The sequence below is a fragment of the Falco naumanni genome, chromosome 11 (assembly GCF_017639655.2).
Source record: "Falco naumanni isolate bFalNau1 chromosome 11, bFalNau1.pat, whole genome shotgun sequence".
Taxonomy (NCBI): Eukaryota; Metazoa; Chordata; class Aves; order Falconiformes; family Falconidae; genus Falco; species Falco naumanni.
In genome coordinates this window covers 13,871,880-13,895,386 of record NC_054064.1, presented here as the reverse complement: position 1 = coordinate 13,895,386, position 23,507 = coordinate 13,871,880, and the positions used below count along the sequence as shown (strand labels likewise).

Below are 23,507 nucleotides of genomic sequence, written 5' to 3'. Positions count from 1 at the left end.
CGCGGCGCGCAGGCGCGCGGAGGGAGGCCGGAAGTGTGACTGGCGCGTGGGCCGGCGGCGGGGGGAGCCTTCCCGCCCCGCGCCGCCCCGACTGCCTGCCCCGCCGGCCGGGCACGCCGCGGCCCCGGCAAGATGTTGCCCCTCTCCATCAAGGACGACGAGTACAAGCCGCCCAAGTTCAACCTGCTCAGGAAGGTGTCGGGCTGGTTCAGGTGAGCGGGACGGGACGGGCACCGCGGGGTCCGCGGCCGGGGTCCGCGGAGGGGCTGGGGTAGGCCGAGCCCGGGGCCGCCCGGGGAGCGGTCTGCCCTTCGCCGCTGCCCCCGCTGTGCCGGCGGCGGGTGACCCGCTGTGTGCTCCGTGCGCAGGTCCATCCTGGCGGACAAGACCTCCCGCAACCTCTTCTTCTTCCTCTGCCTCAACCTGTCGTTCGCCTTTGTGGAGCTGCTCTACGGCATCTGGAGTAACAGGTACCGGCGCGGGGCGGCCGGCGGGGCGGGAGCGACGCCCGGCGCGCAGGAAGCGGCGCCTCCGCCGCGGCCAGTGCCACGTCTCCCTCTCGGCGGGGCCGTGCGGCGGGGCCGGGCCTGGGCCGCCATCCGGAGCGGCCGGCCCGCAGGGCGCTGGGGGCTGCTGGGGGGCTCCCCCTGGCCGGGAGCGTTGTCGGGGGCAGCCACCGGCCCCGCCGCCCCTCAGCCAGCTCCCGCCGTTTGGAGCCGGTGTGCGGGCGGCCGCGCTGCTGGGCTCCTCGCTGAGGAGGGACCCCGGCCTCGGCGCCAGGTACGGGGCCCGGCGGTGGTAGCCCTTTAGTGCCTGCCGCTCGCCACGGAGATCCGTTGTCGGGGAATGTGGCTTCATTTGGAAATTGGTAGCTGGGTGGCAAAAACTAGCACTGCACCAAACGTCTCTGCCTGAGACACAGGAATTAACGCATCCTGCTGTAGCTAAGTGGCACTTCATATAGCACATACATTCACAGAGCTGATAACAGCAGGAGGAACTTGACTAAATTTCTACTGAAAAATCTGTAGTAACATGTAAGTAGAAATGCAAAGCAGCTTCGGTGCTGATGTATGGTGTACAGGTAGAGAACAGACAGTAGTGGTACTGTCTCCATCGTGCTTCATTCTTGGTATTTTTATGTTGGTTTATGGTGGCACTTCAGTCTCTCTGTCAATAGTGAAATCCAAAGGGGACTGGCATGGAAATGTCACTTAGGCCCCACAGTGTGTGCTTCCACATGGAACTTAAAGTAGTCCTTATCAAACACTGTAGCATGGATTACTGGGACTCTTAATCAAGTATCTTGAGTGAACACAGCAGTGCAGATTTGGAAACAGTTGCGTCCTAATATTTGTCAAGTTTTTCTGAGTGTCTCAAACTGTACTATGAAATCCTTAACCTTGATTACAGTAATTGCTACTGTAGCACCAGTGAGAACACACATCTATCTATCTCGGGCACAGACTGTCTTGGCAATGTGCAGACCATCTTGGATGTGCTTGGTTTTGACTTTGTTGATTTACTTCGCAATTCTGTGAGGGTTATTTTATGTGTAGTCTGTCTGTTCCAGTATGGATATTTTTTTAATAGTGCAGAAGATACAAATATTTTTCTCAATAGTTCAGGTTTAAAGAGCTTTATGTTCATTTGAGTTTCTTCTGATGTTATTCTTTATAAGCTTTTTTGGGTTTTTTTTTTTTTGGCTAGTGTGATGTCATGGTTTAACTCCAGCTGGTAACTAAGTACCATGCAGCTGCTCACTCACTCCCCCCCTACCCAGAGGAATGGGGAGGAGAATTGCAAAGGAATGTAAAATTCAAGGGTCGAGATAAGAATGATTTAATAATTGAAATAAATAAACCAATAATAATAACAGTTATAATGGAAAGGAGGGGGAAGGGGAGAGGGAGAAAAGAAAACAAGTGATGCGCAATACAGTTCCTCACCACCTGCTGACCCCATGCCCAGCCAGTCCCCAGGCAGTGATCAGCGGCCCCCAGCCACCCACACCCCTCAGTTTATATACGGAGTGTGACATTACAAGGCATGAGATACCCTTCAGGTAGTTCAGGACAGCTGTCTTGGCTGTGTCCCCTCCTCATTTCTTATGCCACTCCAGCCTTCTCGCTGGCAGGGCCTGAGAAACTAGAGAGTCCTTGACTTAGTATAAACACTACCCAGTGACAACTAAGAATATCAGTGTGTTATCAACATTGTTCTCACACCAAGTCCAAACACAGCACTGCACCAGCTACTAAGAAGAAAATTAACTCTGTCCCAGCCAAAACTAGGACAGTATCCAGCCTTTATTCCATACTATTTCAGTCTCACTACGTTTTCCAATACATTGCCATCTTTCCTGTCTTTTAACATAAACACACAGATATAATTCCCTTAGTCTGTGGACCATCTCTCTAAAGTCTGTTGAGTTCATTTACTCCATGGCATTGGGCTCCACCTTTTATAACAGTCTTTCAAGGCAGGGAAGATGGTATTAGGTACTGGGTTGTTGCATCTTGAAGCCAGTTCTGCTTCTGTTATGGCTGTGCTGATCTGGGTTCACCAAAGTCATTCATGGTGTGGCAATCGGAAAGAAGTCAGGTTTGGATCTTCAAATCCAAAGTGGTAGAGACGGGCACCACAAGGTGCCCAGTGTATTAATAGGCATACAGAAGTGATATTATACAATATTAGGTAACAATTAACATCACACAATTCAATTCATTGGCTTTTTTCACCCAAAATCAAATCCCCCTGAGGCATACATGGAAATTCCCCATCCTCTCACGTTACCCACCAAGTGCTTCCAGATCTTTGAGCAAAAGTAGTCCCATGAATGGGTTTGCCTTTGTCTGAGGCAGAAATGACCCAGACTGTTTTACCAAGCCTATTTTTAAGGTGCATTACCAGAACTTTATCCCCTTCTACAGTATGTAAAAGCTTTGACTGGGCAGGGCTAGGCTGGCAGATCCTCTGGTGTTGACTAACCAGGTGGCCTTTGCTAAATGTATATCCCAATGTGTGAAAGTTCTGCTGCCCATTGCTTTCAGTATAGTCTTTTAATAGTCCCATTACATTGTTCAGTTTTCTCAGAAGCTGGTGCATGGTAGGGGGATATGATATACCCACTTAATGCCATGCTCTTTGCCCCAAGTGTCTATGAGGTTGTTTTAGAAATTAGTTCCATTGTCTGATTCAGTTCTTTCTGGGGTGCCATGTTGCGATAAGACTTGTCTTTCAAGGCCCAGGATAGCATTTTGGGCAGTGACATGGGGCACAGGATATGTTTCCTGTTTCCATCCATTGTAAACATGTGGCGCTTGCCTTGGCTGATGCATGAGAGTGTAATCTGCCAAGCTTCCCCTTTAGCCATCATCCTCTGTACCAAAGAGGCTTTGACTGCTTGGTTTGCTTAGTTGCAGTGCATGTTTCACATTCGTGAATCACCTGTGCAGTAGTGTCCACAATTAAGTCCACCCCTTGATCCTGGGCCTGTCTATATGTTGCATCTCTTCCTTGATGGCCTAAAGTGTCATGGGCCCACTGAGCTATAAATAATTCACCTTTATGTTGCCAATCCAAATCTACTTGAGCCACTTCAATCTTGGCTGCTTGATCTACCTGCTGGTTGTTTAGATGTTCTTCAGTGGCTCGACTCTTGGGTGTGTGAGCATTCTACATGATGCACTTTTACAGCCAGGTCCTCTACCTGGGCAGCGATATCTTGCCATAATGTAGCAGTCCAGATGGATTTACCTCTGCGCTGTCGATTACTCTGCTTCTGTTGCTGCAGCCACCCCCACAAAGCATTTGCCACCTTCTATAAGTCAGTATAGAGGTAAAGTATCGGCCATCTTTCTTGTGCAGCAATGTCTAAAGCCAGGTGGATAGCTCGCACCTCTGCAAACTGACTTGATTCACCTTTTCCTTCAGCAGTTTCTGTGACTTGTTGTAGAGGACTCCATACAGCTGCCTTCTACCTCCATGTACAGTATGGCAGGACCCATCATTAAATGAGGCACATTGCTTCTCATGTTTCAGTAGTTCATTATACAGTGGGGCTTCTTCAGCACGTGTCACCTCTTTCTCTGGGAACATTCCAAATTCTTTACCTTCTGGCCAGGCGATAATCACTTCCAAGATTCCTGGATGACTGGGATTTCCTGTTCAAGCTTGCTGTGTAATCAGCACGACCCGCTTACTCCATGTAGCATCGGTTGCGTGATGCGTAGAGGAAACCCTCCCTTTAAACATCCAGCCCAGCACTGGCAACTGGGGCACCAGAAGGAGCTGCGCTTCAGTACCAATCACTTCCAAAGCAGCTCGAACCCCTTCGTAAGCTGCCAATATCTCTTTTTCAGTTGGTGTGTAGCGGGCCTCTGATCCTCTATATCCCCAACTCCAAAAGCCCAAGGGTCAACCTGGAGTCTCTGCTGGTGCTCTCTCCCAGAGGCTCCAGGTAGGGCCATTCTCCCTGGCTGTGGTGTAAAGCTCATTCTTTACATTTTGCCCAGTCTGAACTGGCCAGAGGCCTACTACCGCTTGAACTAGCTCCTGTTTAATTTGTTCAAAGGGCTGTCATTGCTCAGGGCCCCATTTAAAGTCATTCTTCTTTTGAGTCTGGTGATAAAGAGGGCTTACGATCGTAATGTAGTTTGGAATATATATTCTCTAAAAACCCACAACCCCTAAGAAAGCCTGAGTTTGTTTCTTATTAGTTGGTGGAGACATAGCTGTTATCTTGTTGGTCACATACATTTGGATCTCATGACGTCTGTCTTGCCATTTTATTCCCAAAACTGGATCTCCTGCGTGGGTCCCTTGACTTTACTTTGTTTTATGGCAAAACCAGCTTTCAGAAGGATTTGGATTATTTTCTCCCCTTTCTCAAAAACTTCTGCTGCAATAGCCTCATATGATGATGTCATCAATGTATTGCTGATGTTCTGGAGCTTCACCCTGCTCCAGTGCAGCCTGGATCAGTCCACGGCCAGTGGTAGGGCTGTGTTTCCACCCCTGGAGCAGTCAATTCCAGGTGTATTGAATGCCTGTCCAAGTGAAAGCAAACTGTGGCCTGCACTCTGCAGCCAAAGGGATCGAAAAAAATGCATTTTGCGGTATCAGTGGTGGCATATCAATTGGCTGCCTTTGATTTTGGTTCATATTGAAGTTCTAGCATGTCTGGTACGGCAGCACTCAATGGCGGCGTGACTTCATTCAGGCCACAATAGTCCACTGTTAGTCTTCACTTTCCATTAGACTTTCACACTGGCCATAGGGGGCTATTAAAGGGTGAACAGGTCCTGCTGATCACTCCTTGGCTCTCTAGTTGGCAAATCAACTTGTGGATGGGAATCAGGGACTCTTGGTTGGTGTGGTATTGCCACTGGTGCACCACTGTAGTAGCAATCGGTGCCTGTTGCTCTTTGACATTCAGTGACCCCACTACAGAAGGGTCTTCTGAAAGGCCAGGCAAAGTAGACAGCTGCTTCATTTCTTCTGTTTCCAAGGCAGCTATACCAAAAGCCCACCAATACCCTTTTGGATCCTTGAAATATCCTCTCCTGAGGCAGGCTGTGCCAACGATACGTGGAGCCTCTGGGCCAGTCACAATGGATGTTTTTGCCACTCATTCCCAGTCAAGCTTATTTCAGCCTCCAATACAGTTAGCTGTCAAGATCCACCTGTCACTCCAGAAAATACTAATCTGTCCTGCACAGGGTACCCTATGGTGTGTCTTTCCTATATTCTCCCTCCCAAACAGAAGGGTGCCTACAGTTTATAGTTGATATACAGGTCCATACAGGTGGGGAATAGGATATGTCCTCATCAAGTCACTGGACCAGTCTCTCCACAGCTGAGACGATGGAGGTAGAGATGCTATCTTCACAGTCCTGGAGATGGTAAACCACTTCATCCACTGTTGGTGGTGGGTCATCTCTCCAGCCATTATTGCCGATGGGTTGGCATATGACGATGGTGTGCTCTGTACAAATTTCCACAGCATGGCTTGTGTGCCTAGGACTTTGTTGATATCTGTGGGTGACTGTGGATTGTCCTGGTCGTAAAAAAATCATCTCTTTCATGGCTAATTCCCTCAAGTACTGGATACCTTTCTCTTTTGCAGTCCACTTGCCTGGGCAACATTTTATATCCTACTTGAAGGGGGTACCTTTCTTTAACACTTGACAGGAGTTGCCTTCAGAGCTGAGGACTTGAGTTCCTTTTCCAATTGCCTTGTTAATGCCCCCTTCTTTAGAAAGTAATCCCAGTTGCTTGGCTTCCCTACCCTCTAATTCTCACTTTTAGCCCAACTATCCCAGCATCAAAGCAGCTAGGTGACGTGTTCATCTGACTGATGGGCATAATCTTGTTGCTCATCCCACAGTTCTTTCAGGGATAGTGATCGAGAGGTTACCTCTTGTTCTGCAGCTTCATCTTGTTCCTGTGATGGCCATGCTTCATTCTCCTTTACTAAACCAGATGCTCTCTGTTTACAATTTTTCTTCTGTGTAAGGGCAACTTTGTATTTAACTTCAGTGTGAAAATGTGGCTGTTCTCTAGAGTTTGTTACTACAAGTAGTTGCCTGGGTTTTGGGGTTTTTTCCAGTTTCTTAGAACTGAGTTGTGCATGTAATTGTTCTTAGACAACCAAATGATTTGTAAAATGGAACTTTTTGGACAACTGTAATAATAAATGCTCTCAGTGCTTCTGTATTAAATGTCTTTTCAAATATGAAGCAATTTTTTGTGTTTTGATGCACGTACTTCTTTGCAGACTTAAGAACCGGTTTATGATTATTAATTTAGTAAAACTTGGCAACTGTTGTGTGTGGTGTTAAATCCAGTTTACATACAGCCTACAAACTGAGTGCTACTGACTGGATAGCTTGTGAACTAAGTTCAGTTGCTTTGAACTTTGTAGGGTAGAACAGCATGCAAAACTTTTCCTGTGTTTGTCAATCAAGATTGTAGTTGCGCATTGGTCATTGAAATAAACCATGTAAGAAGCTGTCTTTGAGCTTCTGCTTTCTTCAGCTTCTACATCAAAGGGGAGTGTGTGCCTTCTAGTCAGTGTCTTGCACTAGGACTAGTAAGTTTTACAAGCAGTGGCTCATCATTGTTTTAATATCACTCTTACATTTTTGAGCTGGAATTGGCTTGGATCCATTCAGCTGAAAGTGCAGATGGAGCAAGTATTTGCTTGCTTTTGTTTCTGTGTGGACATATTTCAGTCAAACTGGAAGAGTAACGGTGATCACCAGCAAAAGGAGCGAATGATTGTTATCTTTACACATAGCAAAATGAAAAAGCAGCCATCCGTAGCAACTTAGGACTCTTATCCACATTTTTATTTTTTAAAATTGTTGATAGAGCTCTGTGCTCTTGAGAGTACTATTGTTGCTTCCTTTGATTTAGTGTAGCTTCACCACGGTGTGTTAACCTTGGATATGTGTGATTGCAGTAGAGATCAGGATGCTGGAAACCTTGCTTATAGCTGTGAAATTGGGTAATTACTTATACCTCTCTCTGTTACTATAACATCTGTCTGTTACCGTTAGAAGAACAAGATGCATCTTAGATAAGTTCTATACCTGTTTATGATTCAGGCTAAAACACTGGCTGAAGGTCTGTGATTGGAAATCTAGAGACTGAGCAGCAGTAAATTAAAAATAATGTAGGTGTGCTGCTTTGGCAATGCAGTCAGGGACTGGCTTCTCTGCTCAGGTAAAATGTAAACACATGTTAGCATAAAAGATGGCTTTTGGGAAAGGTACACAGTAGTCAAAAGTACTTAATGAATATATTGCTTGCTGTCCTGCTTTTATTTCAGGCAAAAGACGATATGATCTTAGAATTCCCTCTGTACTAAACGTCCCATTTTTTCAGCCTGCCCTACTCATAGAGTTGCTGCAGCATGAATGAATATCAAAGACAAATTATCATCTGATGATGTGTTGTGAAGTAAGATGCTTGAGAGGAAAACTGCTGTGCTGAAGTAGACTTTAGAGTCTTAAAAAGTCAAAAAAGAGTGTTAGACATAGTGAACTAAAATTCTAAATGGAAGGCTGCAGTCTTCATAGGCCTAGAAGATTTTGTCACAGGCATGTTTGTCAAAATTTTATGAAACTTTGATTGATTGGTGGGTTTTTTTTACTGCAGACATTAAAGAATTTTTGACCAGTTTTCCCTGTGTGTGAAAACTCTTCCAAAATATCAAGTTTTAAAATGGATTTGATAATATTGCTTTTTTAAATGCTTAGAGCAATCACTATGGTGGTATTGGTAGTCTTCAGAAGAACAGTTTTAGTATTATTGTACTAGTTAACCTATATATACACTGTATAATAGACACTCAGAAACAGTATCTTTGAACCCAGTTTTCTTTTTTTAGCTATTAACTCTTTTACAAACTTAGGTGGGGTCATTGTTTAAATGCAGCTTGTGGGTATACACTTCTCTAGATGATTTTTCTCATATGGTCAAACTGTAAATTGAATTATGACAACACATACCTGCCACTAGAATTATGTTGGTGAGAGATGCGGCTGTGGGTATATCTGCTCCAGGGACTTAGGTTTGTGTCAGGGGAAACCACCCTCCACTACCACCAAAATCATACGCTAGCAGGACTTTTTGCCAAGCACTCTTCCAAAGTGCCTTCCCTAAGCTGACAAAAGGAATTTTGTCATCATATTTGTATTGGTGATGTAGTATGGGTTTCTCCTCTGTGCTAGCAAAATCATGCCTGAAGCTTAGACACACAGTGTATTCCACTAGTGTGTAAAAGAGTAAATGCTGATTTTTTTCATACTGAATATGTAGCGTATGGACCATAACTTTTTTTTTCTGTGTGTTCTTTTCCAGTTTAGGTCTAATATCAGATTCTTTTCATATGTTTTTTGACTGTACTGCTCTACTGGCTGGATTAGCAGCATCAGTTATTTCAAAATGGAGGTCAAATGATGCTTTCTCGTATGGGTAAGAAACTTCAGGCTTTTACCTTAATGTATTATAGGAAATTATTCGCTTCTAAGATCTCTGTGATCATACTAGTAGAAACAAGTTACACAGCAGAAAGTTGTCTTGTGTTGTCATGTGTTAATGGCACCAGTGAAGTAAGAGCATCATGGGTTCATCCTCACAGTGCAGTGTGTCACAGGGAATCTCGGACTGCTGGTACCCCATGCCGCCTTTGGAACAGAAATTTATAACTGAAAGGATCTAAGTCTCAGTGATGCTGCACCTGAGATGATAAACCATGCTTCTCAGAACCAGCAGGATGCAAGAGCTGTGCCTACCATTAGTACAGATCCCCAAGGCTGAGGTATGACATCCCATACCGCCCTTCTTGGATATAGCTGCTGCCGCTGGTTCTGCTTCAAGGGCACTTGGTTCCACTGCATGTTGCAGTTGTGCCCTATAAAATAACAGTAGTGATACAATATTATTAATTGGTGATACAGATTAATTAACAGCAAATGAGCTGTAACATGAGTTACTGCATTCCCTATAGCATTACTGACCTGAATGTCAGCAGTTAGCTGTCTTGCCTGATCATGGATCGTGTAGTTTGAAACTTAAGGCACTGTTTAATTAAGGTGGAAACTCCAGTGTGCCTAGAAATCAATTTGGGAAGAATTGATTGTACCATGAACTAATTGCAGTGAAAGCAGGTTTTGTATTAATTACTGCTCTGCACTTAAACAGCTGGTGTTCCATTTATTAGAGAACAGCCTGAATTTATTAAGTCTGATGTGTAAGTCTGATATTTGCCACATTGGAATTACATGTTACTCAAACCTGGCTGTTTTTTATTGGGAAAATTTAGTGTCAGAAATAATTAATTCCTACTTAAAACTTTTACTAAAAAACCCCCTACTAGAGAGGGAGCAAATTAATGTATGGCTGTTTTGATATTAAACAGAGCTTTACATCAGCAGACTTCAGTTATGTCTTACATGCTTATCTTACTTCGTGTCTTCCAAGTATGTGTTTATACCATAACTTCCAATAGAGATGATCTTAAATGGGAAGATTTTGACATATTGAAAGTTTTCGTTCATCTAGATCAGGTAATGGCTGATATGCATCAGGTAATTATGTACAAAATACAGCACGGTACATTTCATACACTTACCTGTAGCTTAGGTGCTGCATCTGCCATTTACCAAACCCCTGTGTCATACAAATGTTTGAGAACTAGAAAATTGTACTCCAGTCTCTAAATTCTGCTTTTCATTTTCAGCATTAAAGTAGAGGTGGTAATACCTGCTATTGCTTTTTTGTTTTTTGCAGGTATGTTCGAGCAGAAGTACTTGCTGGTTTTGTAAATGGTTTATTCCTCATCTTTACAGCGTTCTTCATTTTTTCTGAAGGTGTTGAGGTATGTTATGAAATCAATTGCACTATCATTCTTCACATTTCTATTTGTAGGGCATATTTAATGGTGATAAAATTAGGGAAATGTAATTGAAAAAGCTATTATGTTTGTAATTGATTAAAAATCTGTGTATTGAACAAAGAATAAAACCGTCTGAAGTTGTTTTGTGACACAGAAACACACTTTTTTCAGTTTATTTGTACTAGCTTCTTAAATAGTGTATTTTGATTGTGCATAAAGATTCTGTGAGATTTACACTGGCCTTTTTTCAGCCAGTTAAGTATGTTATAGGAAGATCTTTACTTCTCATTGTTGAAGGACAAATGACACCAAGAAAGAAAGGCCAAAACTAGTCATTCAGAGGAGAGAAGTTAGTCATAAGTCACATTCTGTGAAGAAGTTGGACTAACTCAATAAAGAGCGAGCATTATCTTCCAAATCTTGAAGTCTGATATAAATGGCAAGTGGTAGTAGCTTTAACATTTACAAGGGCACCTTTCTTTCATTTTTTTACGAAATGGTTCAGAGATAATTTCAGTATTAAAATTTAGACATCTAAGGTGTCTGCACTGAAGTGAGGATTAAGAGTAAAATTGATAATTGATTCTGATCAGCTTGCATTAATGCTTTTTCTTTTTCGTGGGAGATAGACTATACATTTGTTTAGGCTTCTGGTTCAGAATACATTCTAGTGTTGTTTTTTTTAATTAGTAGAGAACTGGAAAGAGCTTTCAAGAACATATCCTCTATGTAGATAAGCCTGTAAATACTTCAAAATCAGTACAAACTGGGCTAAAATGGCCTCAAAGCTTGGGAAAACTTAACTCCAAATCTAGAAACAGCAATAAAACTTAGTAGAAAAATTAAAAACTACTACAGGAAGGGTTAAGGGTAATGTTGAAACAGCATTCTTTTCCTGCTGATCTTAGTTCTCATGCTAAGTATTCCCTTTGCTTGTGATGATGACTCCTTTTCTCTCTGTCACTTCAAAATTTTACATCTGCTGAAAGTTTCATTGGCTTGCTATTGCCTGTACCTTTCATCCTGGTGGACAGACGGTGAATGTTTCTCTGCCCTGTCAACAGTAATTTACACTCTTTAACACTTAGCTTCAGATGCAAATTGTGTTAGGCTTATAATGTCTCCTTGAAAAAAAACTTCCCAAGAAAAGGAGGGTAAAAAGAGTTAAACAAAAAACCACATGAGATTTTAGAAGTTTTAAAAAAAATGCCACAATTTATTCCCAGTCTTCATGTAATTCTCTTTGTCCTCTCACCCTTCTAAGGAAAAAGGCAGAAATGGCATTCTGGGCTCTTAGAAGGTTTTTTTGGATGACTTGGGCAATCCATAAACTACGATAGACATGAACGTTTTGGTATGGTGTTGAGGCACATCCCACAGCATAATGAAATCTTACGATAAAAGTTAGCTAGAGTATCAGCATATTCTACTACACTTTCACAGCTTTCATAATAAAACTTCAGCTTCAGACAGTAAGAATTTGTCTGTATACCATCCCAAAAACTGAAAGTCCTGAGTAATTTCTAATTATGTCTTTATGTATGCCTGTTTGTTTGTGTGAGAATGCTCCTGTATATAAGCAGTTTTTTCAGTGTCTTTTGATACTATAAAGAGATTGTAAAACTCTTCATTTTACAGTTGCTTCTTGGTTTGTTGTTTGGGGATTTTTTTTGTTCTTTTTTTTTTTTTTTTTTTAGAGAGCACTTGAACCTCCTGACGTGCATCATGAGAGACTTCTTCCTGTTTCTATATTAGGATTCATTGTAAATCTTATAGGAATATTTGTTTTTCAACATGGAGGTCATGGGCATTCACATGGCTCTGGTAGGATGTTTATATTTTTCAGTATTGTTTCCTGTCCTGGCACCCTGTGTTCCAGGACCTTACAATCCTCCAAAGAGAACCCCAGTATTAAATTTTAACATCTTTTTAGTGGCAATCCTAGCCAAATGTATATGTGACTTGTTACAATCTTGACTGTTACGTTTTATCACTAGCCCTAGTATGTCACTGCTGTACTTCTTAATTTAATATCCATTAACTGGAAGACCTAGAGCTCCAGAATCTGCTTTCTGGAACGTGCACTCTTCTGCACCTTATTGGAGGAGATTTGCACAGTGTCTTTTGGACAAAATAAAGCTTGAGTTAAGCAAGGTCTTGGCTGGAATGTTTACAAAACAGTGTCTGAATCAAATTGTAAGTACAGGATGATTCAGCTTCAGGTGCATCTCAACTTGGTGTCTTTTGAATTTAAATACAGAATTTATTTGCCTAAATATATATAGGGTAAACTTTTTGTGGGGGTTGTGGGGGTTTTTGTTTTTGCAAGGCTGATTGGTATCGCTCAGCTTAACATGTAAACTGATATAGACTGGTGGAAGAAAATAGTTTTTGGTGTTTAAACAGCTTGAATTTTTAATGTGTGAATGATGGCAAATTTCTGGTTTCTTAAAAAAGCTATTTTTAATGTGCTTGTATCTAATTATGTGTGCATTTTTCAAATTCTACTAAACATGTAGCACAATTTGTCTCAGAAGTGGGAACATATAAAAGCACTTCTCAAATCAAGTATGTATTTTGTATGGCTGCACAGCATAGATTTAGATGACAAACAGCTTGTGTTAATTTTCTTAACTTACTTAAAGCTGTACCTTAAGATGACCTAGAAGATGAATGTTTCAAGTTGGTTAGAAACAAATGTAAGCATACTTTATTTCTTCACCTAAATTTATACTCTGATGGTGATATTTATTTATAGGGCACGAACACAGCCATTCTCTATTCAATGGTGGTCTCGGCCATGGGCACAGTCACGGAGGTCATGGTCACAGTCATGAACATAAACATGCCCATGGACACACTCATGATCATGGCCATAGTCATGGACACTCTCATGGTCAGGATTATTGCCATGGTAAGTACTTAGTTAATGTCATAAACCATCTCGACTCAGTTTAAATTTGCTATTAATGATATACTGAAAAAAAAAAAAGAGGGTTCTGGCAGCTTGTTGTGAGCAGACATGGAAGTAGTTTCACTAAATGTGTGGTATGCTATGCCACTGCCATGTTTTGTGGCTCATTTTGGTAAATTCTCTTTCACTTGCAGTAAGTTCATTTTTAAAGGTTAGTTTTTAAAGGTTTTGTTTTACCTACATTTTTTGAATGTTCACTGCAATGTTACATGTTGGCAAAAGATAAAGCAGATGTATGCTATAGCAGTATAATGAAATCAGTTATCAAATGCTCTGTTTCAATTTTTCATTTAAATCAATAAATTTAAGCTGCTTTGCCAGTGTTCTCCATTTTAATAATTTTACAGATCAAGATACTGGGTAAGATAAACAAGCAATTTTATTTTGGGTTCTTAGGGACTGATGTTGTATTTGATTTGTGATCTCAAACCAATACAAACAAGATTTTCCCTGTTGTGTGTAGTTGTAATCTATTTTAAAGCTGGTTATGAAAACTGTACTTGGAATCTTAGCTATACTTAAATCTTTTCTTTAAAGGCAAATTTCTTTAAAGGCAAACAATCTGTGAAGAGACATCAATGCAAAATATGATCAGTAACCTTCACTATGGGAGAAGAGACAGTGTGGTTATTACCTATTTGAAACAATGCAAATGAAAGCCTTGTTGTAGTGCAGGGTTGTCAGTCCTTCCTGCCTGACCCGTAAACTAGAATCTGATGTGACTGAAAATGTGTACATGTAGAGTGGGGAATAGTGTTGGTAACTTGCAGACAGGAGGTAACGGAGTGTAATTTTGTCCTTTCCTTGCTATTTTTAGTAGAAAATTGGTGCTTGTTTTCCAGGTGTTCTCCTGGAGTTTGGCTGGAAAACAGGAACTCCCCCCTCCTGCGTCTTTCTTGCTCTCGCCATGCCCCCTAACTCAATGGAACTATCTGTTTTGTGCAATTTAATATTCAAATCAGCTTTTGCAGAAATTATTATGTAGCTTCAGTGGGCATCATCTGCTATCCTTTAACAATTTTTTCTTAAAATATCTTTCTGAAGTGTTCCACAGAGGCATTGATATGCTTGGATGAGTGGATTTTTTGACTTGGTTCTACCTTCTCCGAGTCTTATCCTTGTTGGTTTACACTAGGTATAAATGCTTGCTTAAATGAAGTATTTCTAGTTAGCACATTTATTTGACCTTACTCTTGTTGCTTGTATGTATTGCTTGTATTCTTGAGGGGGCCTCATTTTGCTAAATACTAAAAAGGTCTTCTCAGTTTATTTTCGTTTAAAAAACAATTGATCTTTTTATATATACATATATAAAATCTGTTGTGTAAACTAGTATTTTCTGTTTAAAAATTGTGTTCTAAGACTTTTAACTTAATTGCAGTGTAAAAAAACAATACTACATAAAAAAACAATAGCTACAGTAAAAGCTAATTACTGTGAGCAGCTTGGTTGGTCAAGAAATTTCAGAAAGACCATAGCAGAATATGCCACTAGAGAGAGCATTTATGTAGGTTAATATGCCAACAATTGTCTTCACAGGTGACCATTCTCTTGAAGAGATGGGTGGATCCAGCAAACAGATTTTACAAGGTATGATGACAATAAGTATAGTGGTTTATTAGTGTTATCACGGTTTCAACACAGTTGAGAAAGGAGATCCCAAAAGATGGGATTCAGCTTCTGTTGGTGACGCTGAAAAATCAAGTAATAAAAATCTAGGAAAGAGTGGTTAAAAGCAGAAATCTAAGGAGCCTAGTTGCAATGTATGCTCTGGAAAGTGAAAGCCGGTATTATTAAGATAGAATGTATTTGTAAAATGTGGACTGATACAATTGTTGAAGGGTTCCTGAGTTTAAAACTTGCATTTCATCAAGCTGTTACAGTTGGTTTAGTCATTAAATTACTTGAAGGAATATTGGAGTCTATGATCTCCTGACCAGTAGTGTAAATAAAGTACTAGTAACATAGATGTTGGGTTTGAGCTTTGATTATTTTTTTTTTGAAGTGTTCATAATTCAGAGGGAGAAGATTATGTAACATAAGAGTTAGTAATTATTTGGCATACCCAAATGTACATACTGTTTTCTTTTATTGGATGATTTTCTAGCTTGTTTGTAGTCCTTGAAAAGGAACATGTTCAACCTCTTCCAAAATTTATAGCATACCATATTACGTGTATGTACACTCAGTACTTGAGTAGAAGATACTTGAAAGTCAGCCTTCTCATGAAAGGCACATTTTAATTGAAGCATATTAAAGACTCAATTTGGTATAATTTTATTTTAATTTTTCAATACTGTGGTGCGTTGGCTCTGACCAGCAGCTAAGCACCCAGCAGCTGCTTGCTCACTCCTGCAGCGTGACAGGGAAGAGAACTGGAAGAGGAAAAATGAGACCTGCTCTTGGATTGAGATAAAGACAGTTTAGTAAGTGAAGAGGGGTGGGGGAGAAGTAAAAAAAAAAAAAAAAAAAAAAAAGAGAACAAAACAAAAACAAACCAACCCCCAAGTGATGCAAATACAATTGCTTACCACCTCCCACCAGTAGATCAATGCCCAGGAAGTTTCAGAGCGATTGCTAATTTGGAAAGACTGCTCCTCAGTTTTATTGCTGAGCATGATGTTATATGGTACGGAATATCCCTCTGGTCAGTTTGGGTCAGCTCTGCTGGCTATGTGCCCTCCCAGCATCTTGCCCACCGCAGCTGCTTGCTGTGGGGCAGTGAGAAGCGCAAGGCTCCGGTGCTTGTGTTATCAACACTGTTTTAGTCACAAACCTAAAACACAGCGTCATGCAGGTTGCTACAGAGGAGACCAAGCTCCATCCCAGCCAGATACTGTACTAATGTAGACTCAGGAAAATCACTAAAGAGCTGATACCTAGTTGTGCATTGTTTCTGTGAGGAGGGATTACCTCAGTCTAGAGAGCAAACCGCGTTCAAAAAGCTGTTTCTGTGTGACTTCCCGTCATTGCCAGCAGAGAGCTCCAAAGACTACATTTTAGGTAGCTGCAAAGTGCTTGTTTCTTTGTCTTTTGAAGAAGGTAGTGTGTTATTCTTCAAAATAAGAGTGAAGTTATTCATGTCTGCAATGTTGTTTAATTCTCAATATCTCAAAAATTTGACACATAACTTTTACAAAATATTGCCAGTGAAACATTGGTATCTTTCAAAGGTTTACAGAGCTGTTGCTGTTAACAGCCTTTCCATCTTATACAGTACTTACCATTGTCTGTAGGCATCAGGGAACATGAGTTTCTTTGCTGCAATGTGGGTGGGCATCGAGTGAAAAAAAAAAAAAAAATCTAGCTACATCTGTTAACCACTGCTTAAGTTGGTTGATAGCTGTGCCACGAAATGCCCCGTACTGTTAAGTGCAGAAGATAATGTAAATTCTTCAGATGCTCTATATTCTACAAATATGTTGAAATCCTGTGATCACTTTCTGTGTGTTTGACCAGAAATTTAACAAGCATAAATCATGTTAACTAGTTCTTGCAACTCTTCTCTGTAAACTGTCTTTGAAATACTCCATTAGCTTTAAGAATAGCAAGTTGTAATGATATTAATTAATCTCTTACAGGTGTATTTCTACACATTGTTGCAGACACACTTGGAAGTATTGGTGTAATCATATCTGCTCTGTTGATGCAGAACTATGGTCTAATGATAGCAGATCCTATTTGTTCGATGCTGATAGCACTACTTATAGGTGTAAGGTAAGCACTGCTATCACTGATATTTGGTAGTATTTTTGATGCTAGTTACAGCACAAACTACAGCTTAGAAAAGTTTTGTCTGTTATGCTAAGGACTTACGCATTTGCTTTTCTTCCAAGAGAGATACATTACCTCTGTTCTGTACAGCTGTTCTGGTGTGCTCTTACATGAGCTATCTTTCTTTTCTACAGCTACAGCTTTTGCCCTTACATCTGCATATTTTTCCCCTTTTTGCATAATGCTACAAAAATGTCTTTCAGATTCCAACTGTAGAAAGCTTCCTTTCTGTATTTAGTACATGCTTACATAAACCAATGTGCTCCGGTAAATGGAGCAGAATGGCTTCAGGGCAGCAGAGCTGAGCCTTCTGGCACAGGATGTGCCCTTGTCCTTGACAAATCAAGGCTGGTAATTTTTTTTTTTTCCCCCAGCGAGAACTGCCTCTTCCTTTGTATTTGTATTCTGACATCCTTATTCCGTGTTAAGATCTGATGGAAATGCTTCTCGTAGTTCTGGGCTTTCCCGGTTGTTGTTTACCAAGACCACTGTAAATGTGAAGGTATTTGGATTAGGCTGGACAAGCAAACATTTCATTCAGTGATGCTGTTATTGAAGCTTCTGTGGCAGCGGTTTCACTGGTGGTGCAGGGCAGGGTGCCACAACTCCAGTTACAACCTAGTAACTGAACACCTTTGTCTCTTCAGCAGGGGTGAATGTCATCTGATTAACTGCAGCTACTTACGCTTAAACCATATATGGCATGTTTATATACTATATGCATGGCAGCATTCTCGGAATTATTGATGTGAATCTCCTTACTAGAGTAGGGCAACATGCTTCAGGCACTTAAATGCCCACTGAAATCTGTGTGCTAGGGATCCCTGTTAAATTATCACTTTAATATAACTTAGTATTTTGACTTAAACCTCCTATAATTTCATAAAGGACAAGTTACTGCAAACTAATTCTATTACTGAAATCTCAAAAAATGGAAAGAAAATACACGTTACTGACAGGGAGGAAACTATCATTGAGGTAATAGCCAAGTAAAACACAGGTTTACATACACTTTGTATTTTAAGGGTCTGGCTTTTTGTACAGTAAAGCACATACGGAATGCTGATTAGAAAATGCCATGTGAATGAGAATTTTTTTTTCTTCCATTCATGTAGAGGTTGGAAGGAGACTACCTTCCATAACAGAGCTTTCATAATAAATTATAGGTCTTCTAGCACAGTTAGAAGAAATGCCAGAGGTCCATGTTCTATGCTGAAAATGCTGCAGAAGTTCACTGATGTATCTTTTGACCTGATACCTCAGTCTGTAACATTATTTTGTTGGTCCGTGATGCTATAAATGATCTGTAGAATCATTATGTTGAGTGCAGTCAGCTGCATCATAGTCAGTAGAAGCAAGCCTGCATTTCTTGCAGACTGACACATCTCGGCACAGCAGGAGAGCAAACACTAATTGCAGGGTTTGGGGGGGGTTAATGTTGTTGGGCTTTTTTAAAGCCATCTAGCAGACTTAACTACTGATGGCTTTGGTTGAAATGCACTTAAACAAGATGACTTGCAGTTTCAGGTGGATATTCTTTGAGAGCTTGAGTCCCCTTTTGTGTTGTTTGACTTCAGTAATCTTCATTTACACTTCTGGACATAAAAACCATTGGTTATTCTGCCTTGTTCTTCACTGTGCTGTGTGTGCACTCTTCTAGAATTAACGCAAAAAGGTTTTTCAGATTTTCCCAAAAGATGATCTTTTGTAACAGTAATATGGGGAGCTGACTAATGATTGCTAGGATATATAATAGTTTTGTCCTTAATATTTTCAAGTCACCTATATCTAACCTAGGGAAAAGATTATACTGAAATTTTATGAAATTTAAAATTTGAGGTGAAATATATTGTTTCCGAAAAGACTTTAAACTGATAGTGGCAAGAGCTGTGTCTAGGTGGTTTTTTTTTTTAATTGTCTGTTTGCTGATGGGTGCCCGTGGTTTTGAGGTGGGGAGGAGGGGAATGTTAAGTATCTGGTGCAGGGATTCCTGGCCACTTCCGTGGGCCTGTTTGCAACCTTGATAAATAACTTGGGGGGAAGCAGACTTGGCTTTAGATTAAATAATTGTCTGCTCTTTCAGAGGAACATTTTTCAATTGTACTTGTGTGGAGTAGCCCACTTGTGTCTCTTTTACTAATTAAACCAACTCCAGTAAGGTGGAGTGGGATAAGAGTACAAGTGGACCCATGCATGTGTGTTTAGAAATCAGGATCTGTTCTTTGCGGCTGTAATAAAGCAGACGTAGATTTGAGTCAGAGATGTAGAAGTCAGTCTGATAAAGTTGTCCAAAGGTTTTAAAGCTTTCTGGGGGCTTTTCCCTAGTTGGGACTGTAAGGCTCTGCTTCTTTCAAATAGGGTTGTGTTAAAGCCCCAAGGTGCTGTCTCTTCTTAGAAGAGTACTTTAGCTGATTGGTTTAAATCTAAATAGTAGTATATTTTCTTGCTGATCTTCCAAAGCTCTTTTGCATGACTCCACATTTAAGTATATGAAATTGCCCATTTCCATTTTAATTAGCTGCTTAGACCTCTGGTTCTATATTAAATGTGTTAGTTATTAACGAATACAGGCAATACTCTTCTTACTGCTGTTAATGTTAACCAGCAGCTCTTAGTGAAAGCAAAACCTTGAGCAGGGATCTCCTTTTATGTCTTTCAGTACTCTGAAACTTTAAAATAAAGCAGTTGAAATGTCAAAATCTGTATAGAAATGCTTTTGCTTTTGGCTGTCAACTTGTTACTTGGGAGAGAGACTCCTTTCCTAGGAGAATGTCTTTTTATCTTTAGCTCTTGTGCTGGCCTTCTGTCACTTGTTCTCAAATGCTGAATTACTGTATTGCATTAAGACTTGCCTATAGTCTGTTATGAGGAAATTATAACTTCTAAATAATGATCAATGAAGCAGTTGTGAAGACTGCAGAAGGCAACACGGGTATAAATCTAAAGTCATGGTGGGAGAGTGGTCCAGACTCGAATCTTTTGTTAATTTTTAGATAATGAGGATACACTATTCTGAATGTTACAGTTTAGAAACCCTGCTGGTTGTATAGAAAAATAAAGTATACATTGAGCAAACTATTTTCATATAGTTGAAAATTCCCGGTGAAATACAAACTGGTAAATGAATTTTTACTCATGTTGGTTGGTGGCTTTCTCCTCTGAGGGAAGGATCCTCAGACTCCTCTAGTTTACAGTATCTCTTTGGGTGTGTGTTTAGTCTAAGTTGTGCGTAGGCTTTCCAGCTGGAACGAGCTTGCATAGAGGCGAATTAGGACAGAATTGTAGATACAGATTAAAGGCAGGAGCCTTCTATAGGATAAACAGTAAGCAGTATAATAAGGTACCTTGAAAGAAGTCTTCGGATTGCTAACTTTAAAAAGTTTTCTTAATCGGCTCAACAATCTGGGTCACTATCACTATAAGGATTTAGGAAATATTGTGTTCTTGCAGTATGATGGGTGTTATTGGAAGTATGTATTCAGAAACATGTTTGAATTATTTTCAGCAAAACTAGGTTTATTTTACAATGCTGAACTTCAGGTATATGTATTTAAAAGAGGAATTCTTGTGGTAATAGGTGCAGGAGGAGCTAAGATAATGGTGTGACAGTAGTTAGCTATGTAGGTTTGAGAATAGTGAAAATCCACTCTGTCTTTTTAACAAATTACATTGGCATGGTTTTTACCTGATGAGAGATTGTCAAGGGAAGATCTAAGTAATGCGTTAATGTGGGGCCATTTTATTACTTGCAGCTTTTTTTCTTTTCTGTGAAGATACTAATGATGCAATTAGTGCAAAGTAATCTGGAAAAGTAGTTAGATTAAAATTAATAATAAAAAATGTTGAATTTGCTATCCATTACTGGATGTGGGATAGTATTTATGAAATCACATGGTATTTTGCCCTTGCTTTCTTGGAGTAAGTAAATGAGCATAGTGGACTAACAAAACTAGCACCAAGAACTTTCAAGTTCTTAACTCCAGCTTTTTCATTATCTGAGTATGTATTGAAATTTTCTTGAATTTGAAAGGGATTCTCTCACTGAATTTTTTCTCAAATTTTACAAAGATAAATACTTTGCAATTCAATTTCATAATGTTCCTGAAAATTATAATTAAACATAGTTCAATTTAAAAAATATATACCTATAAATCTGCATTAGTATGTTACACTTTGCATGTCCAAGCAAATACTTAATCAAAATGTGGATATCATAGTGCACTTACATTTTTAGTGTACTTTAAGGTCATTAAGTAGATGTTCCAATTTATTTATGCCATTGTGGTAAACTGTTTTTTTTAAAGTCATACATGACCTGTGTTCATACAGGTCATTAGATTTTAAATAAAAAAATACATACATTTTAGGAATGTGTATAGAACATTTTGTGTGGTCCAGTTGTATCAGGGAAAGGCATAAACTGTATGGACTTTGTTTTAACTTGCTTAGACTGTAAAAGTGGTATTTAAACATTTACATGAAAAATGAAAGACAAACTAAAATTAAGAAATCATTGTGCCATCGATGAATCTAGTGTTTAATACTTGGTGCCTTTTTAGTTTTTTGAGGGTTTAATGGAGTTTATTTTTGTGCTTTTTTTCTGAATAAAATGTGCATATGCTGCTTAACCTGGTAGTGATTTGGCTTCAATCGTGTTCTCCAATTTACTGCTTAATGGTCTGAGTTTAACTTGCAGAGTGTGCAGGGCATGGGTAGGGGTTAGGTGTGATCCAGGGCTCTTTTTTTTTGTAATTATTTTTTTTAAATCTGTGTTGTTTATGGAAACTTACATATCCAAAGAGGGAATAAAGGCAGAACAGAAATCCTTATTCCCTTCCATGGAACTATGTCTAATAAGCCAGTAGAACATCGAAGCAGTTGCATGCGAGTGCAGAGGGGAATGATTGCTTTTAATCCAAGATTGCTTGTGTCTAGATGAAATAACTGTTCATTCATTTTATGTTGAGTGTTTGCTTGCTTCAGTGTTGGGCAGCTCTCTGATTTACTCTAGTCTTGCCTGCTCCTGTTAATGGGTCTTCTGTGTTCAGTTTTCTGAAATTACAGCAACACTTGCCAGAAGAAATCACAAAAATATCTGTATAGGATGACTAAAGAACTTATCATTGCAATAGAAAGCTGTGCAATCTCTAATTTGTAACCTGTTTTGTCTTGTGTGGATGCGCGAAGGGTTGAGCAATGCTGCTTCAGAGAAGTCAAGCAATGCTTTTATTTCAAATGGTTGAGCCCTACTGTAGACAACATCTCTAATTAGTGCAAATTGTCAGCTACAGACACAGTTGCTCTGTGTTGCTCCCGTGATCCTTCACTAAGGCTGCTTTAAGGTGACATTCACTGTCTAACTCACCGTGAGCTAGGGCAGAACATTCTGGCTGCGCAGTGAAAATCGAGCGTGGGATTCTTCTGAGGTTGTATTCACTGACAAATAAATACACTTCCAAGCTTAGTGGAAGCAGAAGATCAGGTAGTTCTTACTAGAGTATAGAGAGGTAAGATCAGTCACTGCCCTTTAGTAGACTGACTGTCTACATCCCAGTAAAAGCCTGTCTTCAGTACGCTTATATAGAAATATCATTAATACCTATTAAATCTCCTGCTTTAAAATCCATCTTTTTGGAGGAAGAAAAATGGCTCACATATTACTGTTCTGATAGAGAGAGGCAAAGGCATGAAGTCGGATGCTTTCCACTTTGCAAATTTTGTTATGCTTTTACTTGCTGTGCAGAGTTGTGTTTCCTCCGTTTATGTATTTATCTATTGAGTCTTGACAAGCAAAGGGCTTGGTAGCCTGTGGTTTCTCAGAGGTCTGTATCCTGTAATCTTTTAAAATCTCTGCATCGTAAATCTATAGACAATTCTAAAGGGTGAAGCTGGTGTGGATGAGGGGTTGGAGCTCCTGAGTGTTCCTGGATGCTACCACTAATATCTGATGAATCTTCCTTTGATTACTTTCTGTACTCTCTCATGCAAGTACCCATTTAATTCAATGCATAAATGGGACATGCTTAAAAGAGATGAGTGTGTCTTACTGGCATTTTGTTTGAAGTCTTTTTTTCTAAAAAAAACTTGGCTATTTTATAGTTGCTCGGGTTGACACTCTTCAAGTTTTTTCCAAGGTGTTTTCCTCATAAGTTAATGTGCCTGAATCAATAAACAATTTCTCAAGTCTCTAAAGTGGTTGTAACGTTTAAAATTAAATTGGTTTTTAGCCTTAGAATTCTAAGCTTTCTTCTGAAATGTTGAAGCAATTTCAGTATTTCAATCAGCTATGTGAAATTAGTCATCGAGCAAAAGCCACAACTCTAGTATAAAGCAAGAAGTTTGTCCGAAACT

The 23,507-nt window shown here is 40.0% G+C and overlaps 1 protein-coding gene across 1 annotated transcript in view; it reads left to right on the top strand.

Moving 5' to 3' along the window:
• The first annotated feature begins 38 nt into the window (after positions 1-38).
• The window catches only part of SLC30A7 (solute carrier family 30 member 7), a 37,002-nt gene continuing 13,533 nt past the window's right edge, over positions 39-23,507 (top strand). The window contains exons 1-8 of the mRNA XM_040611058.1: positions 39-212; positions 369-470; positions 8,872-8,985; positions 10,303-10,390; positions 12,106-12,232; positions 13,167-13,322; positions 14,922-14,972; positions 16,964-17,099. Of these exons, the coding sequence (XP_040466992.1) occupies positions 133-212; positions 369-470; positions 8,872-8,985; positions 10,303-10,390; positions 12,106-12,232; positions 13,167-13,322; positions 14,922-14,972; positions 16,964-17,099 (854 nt within the window). The 5' untranslated portion in view covers positions 39-132. The remainder of the gene's footprint in view (positions 213-368; positions 471-8,871; positions 8,986-10,302; positions 10,391-12,105; positions 12,233-13,166; positions 13,323-14,921; positions 14,973-16,963; positions 17,100-23,507) is intronic.